General features: G+C 30.5%; 1 protein-coding gene across 1 annotated transcript; it reads right to left on the bottom strand.

Annotated features, from left to right (window-relative positions):
- Window positions 1–675: 675 nt before the first annotated feature.
- On the bottom strand, window positions 676–12,787 carry LOC117783621 (CKLF-like MARVEL transmembrane domain-containing protein 4). The gene is made up of 3 exons (XM_034621107.1): window positions 12,177–12,787; window positions 1,613–1,780; window positions 676–1,053 (listed from the first exon to the last, which is right to left on the bottom strand). Exons 1-3 carry the CDS (start codon window positions 12,339–12,341, stop codon window positions 856–858), a joined length of 531 nt encoding a protein of 176 aa, XP_034476998.1. The 5' UTR covers window positions 12,342–12,787; the 3' UTR covers window positions 676–855.
- Window positions 12,788–14,417: the final 1,630 nt, after the last annotated feature.

The following is a 14,417-nucleotide window of genomic DNA, read 5'->3' as shown; positions in this document are numbered from 1 at the left end:
CAACAAGCAAACTTTATACACACCTCATTTTCTGTACAAAATGTTGAACTTTAGCCAAGTTGCACACCAAGCAATAATTAGTTTATCAACCGGATCGTAAGAAAGGACATTTTTTATCGACACTATTTTGCGATCAAAGTGCTGGTGGGGAACTTGACTAAAGGCTTAGCCAAGTTGCTTACCAAATTATATCGCATTAAACGAATAACTATGAACTTCTCTAAAGGATAACAAAAAAGGAAAATTTATCCACATTTTTTGTGTTGGTGAGAAAATCGACTAAAGCTTTTAGCTAAGACGCACTCCAAGCAAAAAAAAGTCGCCATATTGATTTTCATTTCTTTTTAATATAGTTACAAAATACGAATAATTTATTGAACTTATTTGTTTGCAGTTTGTTTTTGTTGTTGTTGCTTTTGTTGCCTTTTGTGTGTGTGTGTGTATTTAAACTTAAATGTTAGCAGGCGTTAAAGTTAAAAGTAAGCATTAAAATAACATTAAAAACAAATCAAGTCGCAGGCTGAGCAAAGAGAATGAGAGAGAGAGAGAGAGAGAGAGCAGTACTGATTGATCTGAAGCTTTTCACACTCACACACATAAGTACATGTACATGTATGAACAGTTATTAACAAACATAAAATTAAAAATTAATTTAAATAAAAAAACAACTTTAAACAAATGCAAAAAGGCACACAAAAAAAAAATAAGTACGCTATTTTATTTCATTTTTTTCTGGTGCAATTTTGCATAATGACTATGTGAATGGTTGCATTGTGGATTTGCATTTGGATCGGATTTCGATCAGATCAACTATCGCCACTATCGCTGTCCCTGTCGTTCCCGTTTCAGCTCCGTTTAATGCGTTGCTCCCGATCTGTGCGCCAGGAACAAAAAGTAAGTACCCGCCCCGTAAGCTAGGAAATTGAACAGGCCAAAGACGCCAGCTGCCGTATTTGAACCATGGCCAAATTGATTGGATTCCGCCCATCTGGCCAACTGCACAATGAAGGCGATAAAGTACAGCAACGTCAAAACAGCGGTCGTCAGCAGCTCCTGCAGTGCGAGAAAGAGACAGAAAGAGGGACAGAAATTGATGATAAGTGAGTGATGAGAATTATTTAAACTGATTCCCTGAACGAATCTCGACAAATAGTATTGAGAATACGAAAATTTGATCAAGAAAATTGCAAGAACAAAACTAGAGAGTATTTATTTTGGAAATAAAAATTAGAAAACCAAAATTAGCAATTCTGTTATTAGGAAATAAAAATAAGGAACAAATATATTGGAAAGATCAATTGCTAAAGATCAAAAATATAAAAAAATTTTTAAATTTTGTGAGACAAAACTTGAAATTTTTAAAGTTAAATATTTATAATTTCTATTAAAAAAATGGAAAAATAATTATTATTTTGATTTTAATTTTTTTAATTGAAAAAAAGTGTTATATTAAGAAACTTTAATAAAAATTAAAAGATTAATTATTTATTTTTTATCGATAGCGAGAGTTAAAATTAACTGTAATAATTGAAATTAAAATTATTTGCGATCCCTACTTTCTGGACTAACTGGTTTAAGTGAAAAGAGTTTTTTGAAGTTGGTGAAAACTTACCGAAAATATCCAATTGACGGCGACGTTGAGAGCCTCGCGAATGCCGAGGAAATAGGCGGCCATCAAAAGGATCGTGATGATGAAGGAGACAACGACAACGAAGAGGAAGAAACTTGTGGCTGCTGCTTGTGCCGGGGAAGCACACGCCATGCAAATGATGCCAAGTACCTAAAAATACAAAACAAATACAAACATAAGAACAAAATTAATCTACATACATAAATCAATTGGTCATTTTAATTGGCATTACAATTTTCATTTCATCAAACAATACCAAATGATGTCACTTCAAGCAATTGCATACATTTAAATCATCCATATAAATACATACAGTATGTCATAAAAATATTTTCTCAAGACATTCAAAATTCACCTATTTTATTGTGACAAGAAAAAATACTTTATATTTTATAATTTTGTTTAATTTATTAATTGTAGTTGGTATTATTTTTTTGTTTAAATAAATTATATGACATACTGCATGTACATACTTAAATCAACTTTAAAGAAAGCGGTCTTTATAAAGTAAAAAATACCTAAATACAAATATATTTTTAATAATATACATACATATATGCAATATTTACGAATACTCATTTCAATATTTTTTGGGTAAAAGAAAGCAACAAAAACTGTATACACCGCCCACTTTTTCATTAATTACAATCCCATAATTGATCTCGACTTAAAATGCGCTTAATTTAAGAGCAAAAAAAAGCTACTCTGGCAACACTGATGCACACACATGTAGATATTTCCAATAAGAGCCTGCACAGTTCAAATTGGAAATTACGTTGCACTCAGCTGAAACGTGTGTGGGCGTCGATTTCATGATATCGATGACACTGATTTCGATGACAGTGCCATTTGTTTTTTTTTTTGCCGCACATTCATATTTGTATTGTTTGCAATTAAAAAGCAATAAGCATTCGACATTATGCATACATATGTGTGTGTGTGTGTGTTTGTTTGTTTGTGTTTGTATATGTGTATGGTATGCAGCTACTAATATGGCTTTGTTGTTGTTGTTGTTGTTGTTGTTGTTTTTTTTGTTGCTGCTTTTAGCATTTACCTAAAACAAAAGGCAGACGACAACAAGTGAAAGCTGAAAGTTTTGAACCTGTTGGCAACGCCAACAACAACAACATCGATCGATTCAAGTCAACAGGTTCTTGTTGTTTATGTTATTGTTTGTCTTTCGCTCGTCTTCTTATGTGTGTGTGCGTGTGTTTGCGCATTACTCTTGTTTACATGCAGATACAGCGCCCCCTATTGGGCTAGGTTGACTGAACTACAGTTTGTGGTTTTCCACTTGACCACAGCCATATAATTTGCTTATATAGAATATTGGCAACTCTGCGCTTATAGATCAAATTGTCAGTGTTGTCATTTAAAAAAATATTTAGAAAGCTTCCCCCCCAGAAAAAAATTGATATATCAAAATAAAACAATTATAAATTTTAAACCTTCATTATATTTTTTTGTATTTGTTGTGTTGAGAATTTAAGAACAATTATTCTTATACTTATATATGTGGTTTCATAAAAATACGAGTTTTTTAATCTTATTAATAAGAACTTTATTTTATTTGAAGTGTATTCTTATTCTTATATTTGTGGTTTCGAAAAAATAAAAATTTTTAATCCTATTAAAAAGAACTTGATTTTATTTGAAAATTATTCTAATACTTATATTTGTGGTCTTTACTTTATTTTATTTAAAATATTTTTAAAACCAAGATATGTCTTCTACATTTGTAAGACCAAAATTTGTAGTTCTGAGAACAAAAACTTAATTTCAAAAGATTTTGTTGTGCGCTGCTATCGTTATCGTTTTAACTTTAAAGTGTCGCCATTTGAGCTATTGCCCCATCCCCTCTACTTGCCCGTTATTTTTAGGTGTACCCATATCTGTGCGTTTAATCGATATGTTTTGTAAGTTCAACTCCGTCTCCGTTTCGCGCCATCGATCATGCGAATATTCCAGTGTATGTATACATATACATATATATATATATATATATGTATATCATATCGGTTACATGCTTGAGAAGGTAAATTATTCGTTTATAATTAACCAACAAACAGCAGGCAAATCTTGATACAATCATAGCTTCTATTTAAATCATTGCCTGTCTTGGCTATTGAAGCGTTCAATTCTTATTTATATATATACAAACAGTTCATCATGACAGTATTTTGACAAAACCAATAATAATTTTATACAATTTCTCTTGCAAAAAATGTATAGAACTACACGATCAAATTGTCTGAGCTACGTTGTGTGAGAATTTCAGCTTTCTGCCCCTCACCGTTTGGTCCCCACAATGATAAGTCAGTAAGTAAGATTTCTATATATATATATATATATAGATTTATGGACTTTTATTTTGTCTTATTTTATTATTCTTGTCTAGGGTTAGTAAAACAAGTTATATCAGTTTAATTGAATTTTTATATTTATAAAGAAAAACAAATATGTGAACTTTCTTGACTAACTGTACATTAAACGGAGGCCCACATAATTGTCAAACATACATACATATGTACACTTACAACATATATTAAAAATTCGGAATATTTTGAGACCCAACGCTCATTTAATTTTTATTTTTGAAACATGATGACGCACATTTGTGCCCGCCTTTAATAATAGCCTTGAAAAGAGCAATTACTCCATATAATTTTGTTACGAATGTCGACATTTGTGACCCCGTAAAGATCAGCATAGACCAGTGTTGCCAGCATGTGAAATAAAAGTAAATCTAAAGATAAAATATATGGTATAACAATATAAAACAATATTTCACTTGTTAATTTGAAAAACTTTCATTTATTTTTTAAACAGCTAGATCTCGATCTAGAAGCAATAAATTAGCTTAGTATTTTTTTGCTTGGCAAGACTGGGATTCGAGCCCGCGCTTTTTGTTTTGAAACTTAAGCGACTACCCTTACCTGAGATAAAAATTAGACAAATACAATTGGGAAGATAAAAATTAAGATAGACCAAAATACAAAAATATTTATATTTATATTAATCTGAAAATATTTTATTAAAAATCGACCCAAATTGGTATTTTCCTAATTTTTATTCCCTAATAACATTATACCTAATTTTTTAAACCTGACTATGTTTTTACTTCAATTTCCGGAATAATCATTCCTTTTTTCTCACTTTTCTTGATTCCTTAAAATTGTACTTTTAGTTATTATATTAATTTTTTGTATGGTTATTTCACAAAAAAATAATTTGTGCTCGTTACCTGATTTTTTTTTTTTTTTGTTAAATCAGGTTTTACTGTCTTGTAAACTAGTCGAATGTGACGTCACAAAATATATGTAAATGCGCAAATATGTAAACACAACAGAATTAGCAAACAAAAGCAAAACAAGCAAATATAAACAATTGTGAATGTTGGTATTACGTCAAGTGTAAGTGACAAAGCTGAGTTTAAGATGAGCTCACTTTTAATAAACTGTACTTAGTCAGTGTGTACACACATAACCTAGAAATAAAAAGTTCTCATCGATCAAATGACAAGTAACAAGAACTTGAATCAAAATTCTTTGTATTCGTCATTTTATTTGAATTTCCATAACAATGTAGAGTAACTATTTGAGCATGCTGAAATTCATAAGATATTTATGTAGTTGAAAATGCAAAATGTGTGTCACAATTTCCGCTTTATTTAAAATAATTATGTATAACAATGTTGTGAATGGGCATATGCATATATAGTGACAGCTTCCAAAATACTTATATACTACGTAGATATTATAGATAGACATCTTACGTAATGCCTATTATGAAAAACAAAAAATAATAAAAGAAAAGAAAAAGAAAAAGAAACGCAAGAAATAAATCGTGATCGTGCCTTGAATCGGTTCAGTTTTCGGTTCTTATCGTTCTTCCCACTTTTCGTCGTAAATTTTTTTTTTTTAATTTGCATATAGAGTGGTTAAATATACGCTATAGACACGATTCCAATGCCGATTCTTCGGCTTTACAAACGGCCCTGGCCACGACATAAATAAATAGTTTGAGCGTCTCGGCAGCAAGTTTGTCAACATTTTTTTGGGGCCAAGTTAATAGTTTCCATTGCTATGGAATGCATGTTATTCGAACTGAAAAATTGGTTGGGCAATCTTATCATATTCCTAGATACGACTGGCGACTCGCTGGTCGTATAATCTTTACGTTTTGTCAGCCAGTTTATTTATTTGATGGTCGATAAGATCCACGACACACAAAAATAAAAAAGTACCTCTAAAAAAATGGTTTTTGTTTTGGGGTTACGGATCTTATGAGTAATGTGTATATTATATAAAAGGACGAACACCTGGTCTCTATTTAAAGGCTAGACGAGTATTATCAATCAAATTATCGGGTCGGTCCTATGAGTAATGTTATCGGTATCGCTATCGTGTGATTCATGTGACCAAAAACCTATGCCCAATCAACTTTAATAATCATTCTCCATAATCTTCATTATCATATCGATTAAAGCAGGCCAGCTGTTGATTATGATATAGCCATATAGTCAGAGCACTTTGACTTATCAGTTTTAATGAGGCTTAGACTTGGCTCATATTCTTCTATCTATATATGGTCGATTCTCCTCACAATGTTAAATATGCCAAGACTTATTAAAGTGCCTTTCTTCATGCTTTATCAGCTCTGTCGTGGTAAACAGATAAGATTATTATTATTATTATTGTAGCCAAGAAATTGCATTTAACGATGAAGACGCATTCTACAATATTTATTTCAGAGATCTCAGAAAAAAAGAGTTATGAGTTTCAAAGAATCAAACTTAAATAAAAATATCTGAAATGGTATGTGAAAATCTTAGATATAATATTTTTGAATGTGGTAAAATATTATTTAACTATTTCATTACAATTTATGATATAATTTGAATTTTTATTTTTGATAAAAAATAAAATTACAAAATTATATTTAAATGTAAATTTTTATTGAAAAGTCAAAGTATAACTCTTAGGACACTTTTTTTCAATGTCTATTTAACGGGTTTTATTTTGGGGAATATGTCAAATTTCAACGCTTTGATAAAATTAAACTAATCATCGAAAAAAAATTTTAATAAAATTTAATTTATAAATGGAAAATATATGCTTTTTTCACATTTTATTTGTTTTCGTATAAAAATCCGAAATATAAGACATTTTTAAACATTTTATAATTATAATTGTATTTAGTGTTTATTCGAAAAATAAAATTAATAAATTGTGAATAAAGTTACTTGATTTTTTTAATTTTGAATCGATAAATGTTATGATTTTTAATTTATTTTAAGCTTATTTGAATTTTAGGTACTGCATTGATTGTTTGAGAATCGCGTAGAAAGGCGATCAATAATTTAATTTGTTCCTTGAGTCAATAACAAATTAAGTATGTTAATGGCACTCGCTAACAAGGTCAACTGTAAATGTAATGAGAGCAATTTAAATTGTTTTTTTTTTACTTTCTCTTTCCACTCTTTCCCCTCTCTCCACTCTCCACTCTCCACTCTCCACAGACTATTGATTTTCTTGCCACATTTTGTGGCAGATACACGTAATTGGTAATTGTTGATGCATTTTTAATGTTGTGTCCTTGTGTCGCAGAAAAAAAAACATGAACTGCAATTGGAATTTGTTGTCATTGAGTTTTTATGGCAAGTGCAGTTAGTCAAGAATGTACTTTGACAAAATCCAAAATCCAAAATTTACGCAAAAATAAATGAAATGAAAAAGAAAGCTAATTTTAATCGAATTTTACATATTTTTAATTTTTTTTTTCAGGTTTTTTCAAATAATAATTTAAATAATTACAATTAAATTTAACTTGATTTTTCAATAAAATTTTGAAATAATAGCTTAATAACAATTCCTTTTTAAAAAAAAACCTTAATATCAGGGTTGCAACAGAGAGCAAAACCAACCGAAAATCTCCAAAATTTGCAAAGAATCAAACCGAAACCAATAAAGGTACGCTCCGAAACAACTATTTCGGAAAAAGGTTCAATTTAAGTTTTTCTTCTTTCGGTTTCGGTATCAGTACCGGTCCTTCACGGTACACCAAATCAATTTTGAAACATTTTAAAATAATAAGGTGTCGTTTTATAATAATTATGACATCGAAGTAAATATCTAAATCCAGAGGAATACAATTTTTTTAACAAATTGAATTAAGATCCAAAAATGACATTCCGCTTGAAAATCGCTAAAGTTTTCCCAAAGTTATGACAGTTTGAAGTTGCTCAAGCTTCTGATCCAGCAACTTTACAAGTCAAAATATTTCTTAATTTTTGCATGATTTTTTACAAAAAAATTAAAGGTCTCAGAATCAAGTTTAAAGTGACCCTTAGAATCGAACACAAGATTTTGAGAAAAATAATTTTTTTTACAAAATTAATTAAATTTGAATGCAGAATGAATTTAGAGGCCAAACCATAATTAAAATGACATTCCATTCGAAAATCGGTTCAGTTTTGACTAAGTTATGAGAGTTCGAAGTTGGTCAGACTTAGGATCCATCCACTTTACAAGTCAATATTTTAGTTCAATTTCACATGATTTTTTACATGAAAATGAAATGTCTCAGAATCAAGTTTAAAGTGTTGTTTTATACTAATTTCGATGTAAGGAGTTGATTAAAAGTGAAAACTTGCGATTTAAAATTTTCAATTTTCAAAATATCAAAGGGGGGACCCTTAGCATCGAACCCAAGATTTAGAGGAAAATAATTTTTTATACAAAATTATTTAAATTTGAATGCAGAATGAATTTTGAGGCCAAACCATGATGAAAATGACATTCCCTATGAAAATCGGTTCAGTTTTGACAAAGTTATGAGAGTTCGAAGTTGGTCAGACTTAGGATCCATCCACTTTACAAGTCAATATTTTAGTTCAATTTCACATGATTTTTTACATGAAAATGAAATGTCTCAGAATCAAGTTTAAAGTGTTGTTTTATACTAATTTCGATATAAGGAGTTGATTAAAAGTGAAAACTTGCGATTTAAAATTTTCAATTTTCAAAATATCAAAGGGGGGACCCTTAGCATCGAACCCAAGATTTAGAGGAAAATAATTTATTTTACAAAATTAATTAAATTTGAATGCAGAATGAATTTAGAGGCCAAACCATAATTAAAATGACATTCCATTCGAAAATCGGTTCAGTTTTGACTAAGTTATGAGAGTTCGAAGTTGGTCAGACTATGGATCCGTCCACTTTACAAGTCAAAATTTTTGTTCAATTTCACATGATTTTTACATGAAAATGAAATGTCTCAGAATCAAGTTTAAAGTGTTTTTTATACTAATATCGATATAAGGAGTTGATTAAAAGTGAAAACTTACATATATTCTGCCAAACAAATTATACCCTCTTTTTTTTGTTCATTTTTAGCTTTTATTATTGATTTAAAAAAAAAAAACTTTTTTTTTATATAAAATTCGAAATATAATAATTATTATTTTATTTTTATTATTTAAATTAATTTTAACTAAAGAAAAAATTTGTTTTTTTTCTAAAATTTCTTAGTAAAAAATTATAGTGGTTAGAGTCCCTGGAATTTTTGATTTTGTCAAAACATTTTGTAGACTAACTGTGTGTGTCATGTGGCATGTGGCACATGTGGAGTTGCGGTTGCAGTTTCGGTTGAAGACAATCTACTATATAGATGATCTGATCTTTGCCAACAGCAGCGCTTTCTCCCCTTTTTAAAATGCCCGTTGTTGTTGTTGTTATTATTATTGTTGTTGTCTTTGTTGTACTCGTTGACATTACATGTCAACTTCTATGTGTGTATGTGTGTCAAATACAAAAAGTGGCCGCTGTTGGCGCTGCTGTGCTTGTCTTGTGGTTGCGTGTTGGCGGCCACCTGTGGGCGGCCGACCAAGAGCATGAGGGCGTGTGAGAGAGAGAGAGAGAGAGAGAGAGAGAGAGGGACAGAGAGAGATGAGAGGTGGGAGATTAACCGCTTTGCCTGCAGTTCGCTTCAGTTCTGCCACAAATGCGCCAAAAATGGCTTTTTTTAATAGGCTTATTGGAATTGTCTCTATTTCATATTATTGTTTAAAAAAAAATTTTACTGCAAATTATTCAGCATATACTATATATCTAGATATTTTTGTTCTTTTACAATTTCCAACTTTTTTGCTTTCAAATTTTCTATACAAGCAACTAGTATTGTTTTTTTTTATTACAATTCCGTTCTTCTATAAAAATGTAGAAAAACAAAACAGAAAACCGATTTCTTTAAAAAAAAGATTAATTTTTAATGAATTGCAAGACGGCAAGAAATCATCAGAAGTCTGCAGGTGGTTCAATTTATATAACCTTACCACCAAAAAAATCTTGTTTTTGATATGAATCAGAGAAAAACTGGTTTTTATAGGCATAACTGATATTATTTTAAAACATTAAACTTCTTAGTTATCTTTATGTCGCAAAACGGATTAAATTTAAAATTCATACTCCTTTTTTCTATATAAGCAACTTTTTCGTAGCCTATAAATATTGAAAAAATATTTGGTTTTTGAAATTGCCTCTATTTTCCAAAAATTGTAATAAAATGTTCTTGTTTTAAATTAAATAGTTCTGATAAAGTAAGAATTTTCAAATACTGTTTAAAATTCCATTTATGAAATTGACTCTTTTTAACGAAATTGTATCTTTTTAAAAAAAATTTTTGGCTGTTTTTTTTTTTATGTTTTTTACCAAAAATGTATGCTTTCTTTGACCTACTGCTCAGTACAAGTGTGTTTTTTTTTTGCTTCTCAAAAGTTGACAGCACTGGTTGGCTTCCATGTGGACTGTGGATTGTGGATTGTGGACTGTGGGCATTGGCATGTCTGACTGGTAAACTGCTTCCCACGCGTCCAGTTGGGCTAGTAATAATATAATAGTATTTTTGTTGTTTGTGAAATCGAACAGCTGCTACGAATTTTTAATAATATTTTCCATTATTTTACAATTTAAAATTCAACAATTTCATACATATTGTTATATTGCGTAAGAATTTGTCTATTGGCCTCTCATGAAAGTGATCAAATTCAAATTGAACACATGCAGTGCTCACATGGTACTCGTTATAATGAAAGCCCTTTCTATCTTATCCAACTAATGAGATCCTGACAGACACACATACATATAGACATACATATATACATACGTACAAACGTATCGTAGATAGAAAGGCCATGAAATGTGCATTAATTGACATCGCTGTTAAGAAATCTATAGATAAAAAAAAAGTTCAATTGACACAGCATATCATTGAAAATGCCGCAAATACTGATAAGCAAAGTGGAAGCAGCGTCAGTGTTGCCATTTCACTTTATTTATAGCTAAACTCTTATATTTTATAATTGAAGAATTTCGAAAATTGTATAAAAAAAATTGAGCGGTTTTTAAAATGGCCAAATTACAGCAATATACCAATAAGTCGGATATTGAAATATTTCTCATAGAGTAAATAAGGTTATACACTGATAAAAATTTTTTTCGAGAGAAACTTTTTGCATTAAAACATTTTTTGTTTAAGCCCTAGGAAAAAAGTCAAATAAGTAGATTTTTACATAAATTCTAAAATTTCAACGGGTACTTAATAGGTTAAGGAAAATTTTGTATCATTCAAACGGAATTCAAATGACCTTTCCATTAATGCCAAAATGAAGATGAAGCTATTTTAAATTAAGAGTAAATTTTCCTCATACTTTTGTCAGAATACTTATGCCCACCAGTGTATGAACAAAAATAAGAAACTAAATTTCCTTAAATAAGAGAAAACATCTTGAATTTAATATTAAGGATTTTTTTCTCTTAAATTTGTCTTAAAAATTAAATATTTTTTAAAAACCAATATTATAGTTTTTAATAAACGGTCATGGTTTATTTTATCAGTGTACATGAGTTATATAATGAATTTAATTTTTGACTATTTCTAGATAATTTTTTAATTGATATATAGCGTATACGCCTTGTCATTTTCGAAAAATATTACTTAGAGTACGAAGATTTTGAAAACAATAATAAAAATTCTGTATTTAGGAAATACAACAACTTAAACTTAAAAATAGTTTTCTTTAAATTGCGAGATATTTCATAAAAGATAATATTTTGTCGAACCCGTTTTTTTTTTTGTAAAATCAATAGGGTATAATTTTGGTCTTCCCAAATCTTGTTTTCCTAATTTGTATTTTCTAATAAAATGATTTTGTCCAAATTTCCCAACAAACATATTCCTTATCTTGACTTTTCCTAATTATATCTTCCCAATTGTGTTTTCTTAACTATTAATTCCTTATAAAATTATTCATAATTTTGGCTTAACTAATTTTTGTCTTCCAAATTTGTTTCCCTAATTTTTGTTAACCTATTATTTTGTTGTAATTAAAATTCCTAATATATTATTCCTTAACTTAGTTTACTAAAATTTTTTTCTTAGTTTTTTTCTTCTTATGTTTTTTATCGTTTTTGTAATTCCTTAAAAATATTTGAAATTCAGCCCTGGTATTGGTAATAGTAATGGTAATGTTAACGCTACTTACCAATTGAACAATCTTTAGAATGCCTGGAATCGTTTTGTAATATTCCATATTGATGCGAATGGCGCTCCAAAAGCCGCCATTATCGCCGCCAGATGGATTTCCGCCGCCAGGTGGCCCAGTAGTTGTTGTTGTTGTGCGTTCAACGGTAACGACAGTTTCGACCATTTTGATTTTGATAGGTGTTGTTGTTGTTGTTGCTGATAATGTTACTTGGACTTGTTGTACTGTTATTAGCTGGGATTTCGTTTATAGCCTTTTGGAAACTATTTTTAAACAGAACTTTTCAGAGTTTTGTCACAATATAATGCGACGATTGTGTCACAACAAAAAATACAAGACAAAAAATATGTATTTATGTATATGTAGAAACAACAACTATAGATCTATTCATATACTACTTATATATATATATTTAAGTATGACGCGCGTGTGTGTTTTTAAATATAAAGCATATACATATGTATATATATATATATATAATATAGCTAGTTAACAAATCGGATCTTATAAACTTGATGAGCGAACAAACTAGCAATATCAACAAAAAATTTATTTCGAATGGGCTGCACTTTTCGTGACCACTATTAACGAGACGCGTCCAACGACTGACGGTGACTCTGACTCTGACTCTGAATACGACAACCTGCCGTTAACACTCTCATCTCTTACTCTCGCACTCTCTCTTTACTTTTTGCTCTCTGCTCACCTGCACTCACAAACACACACACACACACACACACGCGCACATACACGCACCCACACGCACACACTCCAACGATCGCCTGGACAGCCCTAACAGAAGTCTGTATGTGTATGTCTCCCGCAACCACCGCCCAAAACTCTGCCGCCTCCACGAGCCGAACTTAATCAGGTTTGGCGCAACGACTGCAGCCGAACGCTTGCCGAGCTCTAAGTAAGCTGCAAGGTGGAGCACCCATTACCAGTGCTGTAAGTGTCGCCTTTTTCAGTCAATTCTAGCCTTTTTGGCAGGTCTTTCTTTTTTTTAATGTTAACAGTCTTATTAATATTTTTTATCTATTTTATCTATTGTTTTCTAAAACTGCAAAAACAAAATATTGAATTATCAACTCTGTCCGTGCTAATATTAAAAAATATTTATTCTTATCTATGCATTTGAAGTGTATCGATACTCCGTTTTGTCACCATTTAAAATAAATAGTCATCAACAAATAAAAATTGTGCTTAGCAAAAATATCAAAATCCAAAAATTGATAATTAAAATACCTACAATAACGATAACATGACAACTTTTTAGAATTTGACAAATAGTGCATTTTTTATAACAAATTGAGAAAAATAATGTTAAAATATGCCGGTTTTTTTTTTGCAGCTATTTTGCATAGAAATTTCAGCCATTTTTCAGATGCTTTCCCATCAGAAACAGCTATTTTTCCCACTAATAAGTTGGCAGCACTTTCTGTTACTATACTTATGCATGCTCTCAATTGGCGTTTCTCTCTCGCTCTCTCTCACCAAAAGTGCATTCATTTCATGTACATTGTGGAAAAGCGAGAAGATTGCGCAAAGTTTACTGCAACTGTCTGACGTCGCACACTGCTGATTGTAAGTGTTTATTTTTGCAACTTATAAATTGTCAATATGAGCAATATTAGCGTTATTACTATAAACTAATGTTTCAAGTTGATTTGTCGTAAAATTTAAAGCCATTTATTCAGTTAATATCGCAATGACCACTGTTTAGAGCATTAAATAGCTGTTTCTGGCTGGAAAGCATCCGAAGAACTAAAATATTTTGAACTGCGCGCCGATTCAGATTGTGATCCCCTTAGTGCGCCACCTTTTGACTGCTTGCAAATATTACACCACCTATTACTTGTTTTTACAACTATGACACTATCGTTATAAGAGAAAACACCACAAAAAATGACCTAAGGCTGGCTATCGTTATATTTTTGGCAGTTAAGGCCCAAGGCTGCCACACGTTTTCTGGGTGATCTTACAATGGGCGGCGCGGAGTTAATTTGGCAATAATTCCCATAGCTAATAAATTAATGAATGCATTTGTATTCTTAATTTGACCAAATAGAATTATAAATGTCTAATAAAAATTCTGCACAAATTTGATCTGAAAATGGGAATGGCCTTTTCTGGACACCAAGTCTCTCACACTGTTTTTGGGCCCAAGGCTGCCCTATTCTTTCAATAAGAAAAGTCGGATCAAAAAATGGACCCGGGGCACTAATTAAGTTCTGTGGAAAT

Source organism: Drosophila innubila, chromosome X, assembly GCF_004354385.1.
Source record: "Drosophila innubila isolate TH190305 chromosome X, UK_Dinn_1.0, whole genome shotgun sequence".
Classification (NCBI taxonomy): domain Eukaryota; kingdom Metazoa; phylum Arthropoda; class Insecta; order Diptera; family Drosophilidae; genus Drosophila; species Drosophila innubila.
The sequence above is the reverse complement of the archived record's forward strand: the minus strand, read 5'-3'. Positions and strand labels throughout refer to the sequence as shown.

Coding starts and splice junctions, on each gene's coding strand:
- LOC117783621 (XM_034621107.1), bottom strand. CDS start 12,341: ATGGTCGAAACTGTCGTTACCGTTGAACGCACAACAACAACAACTACT. Junction 1,781..12,176: donor TTCTAAAGATTGTTCAATTG/GTAAGTAGCGTT, acceptor TTGTATTTTTAG/GTACTTGGCATCATTTGCAT. Junction 1,054..1,612: donor CCGTCAATTGGATATTTTCG/GTAAGTTTTCAC, acceptor CTCGCACTGCAG/GAGCTGCTGACGACCGCTGT.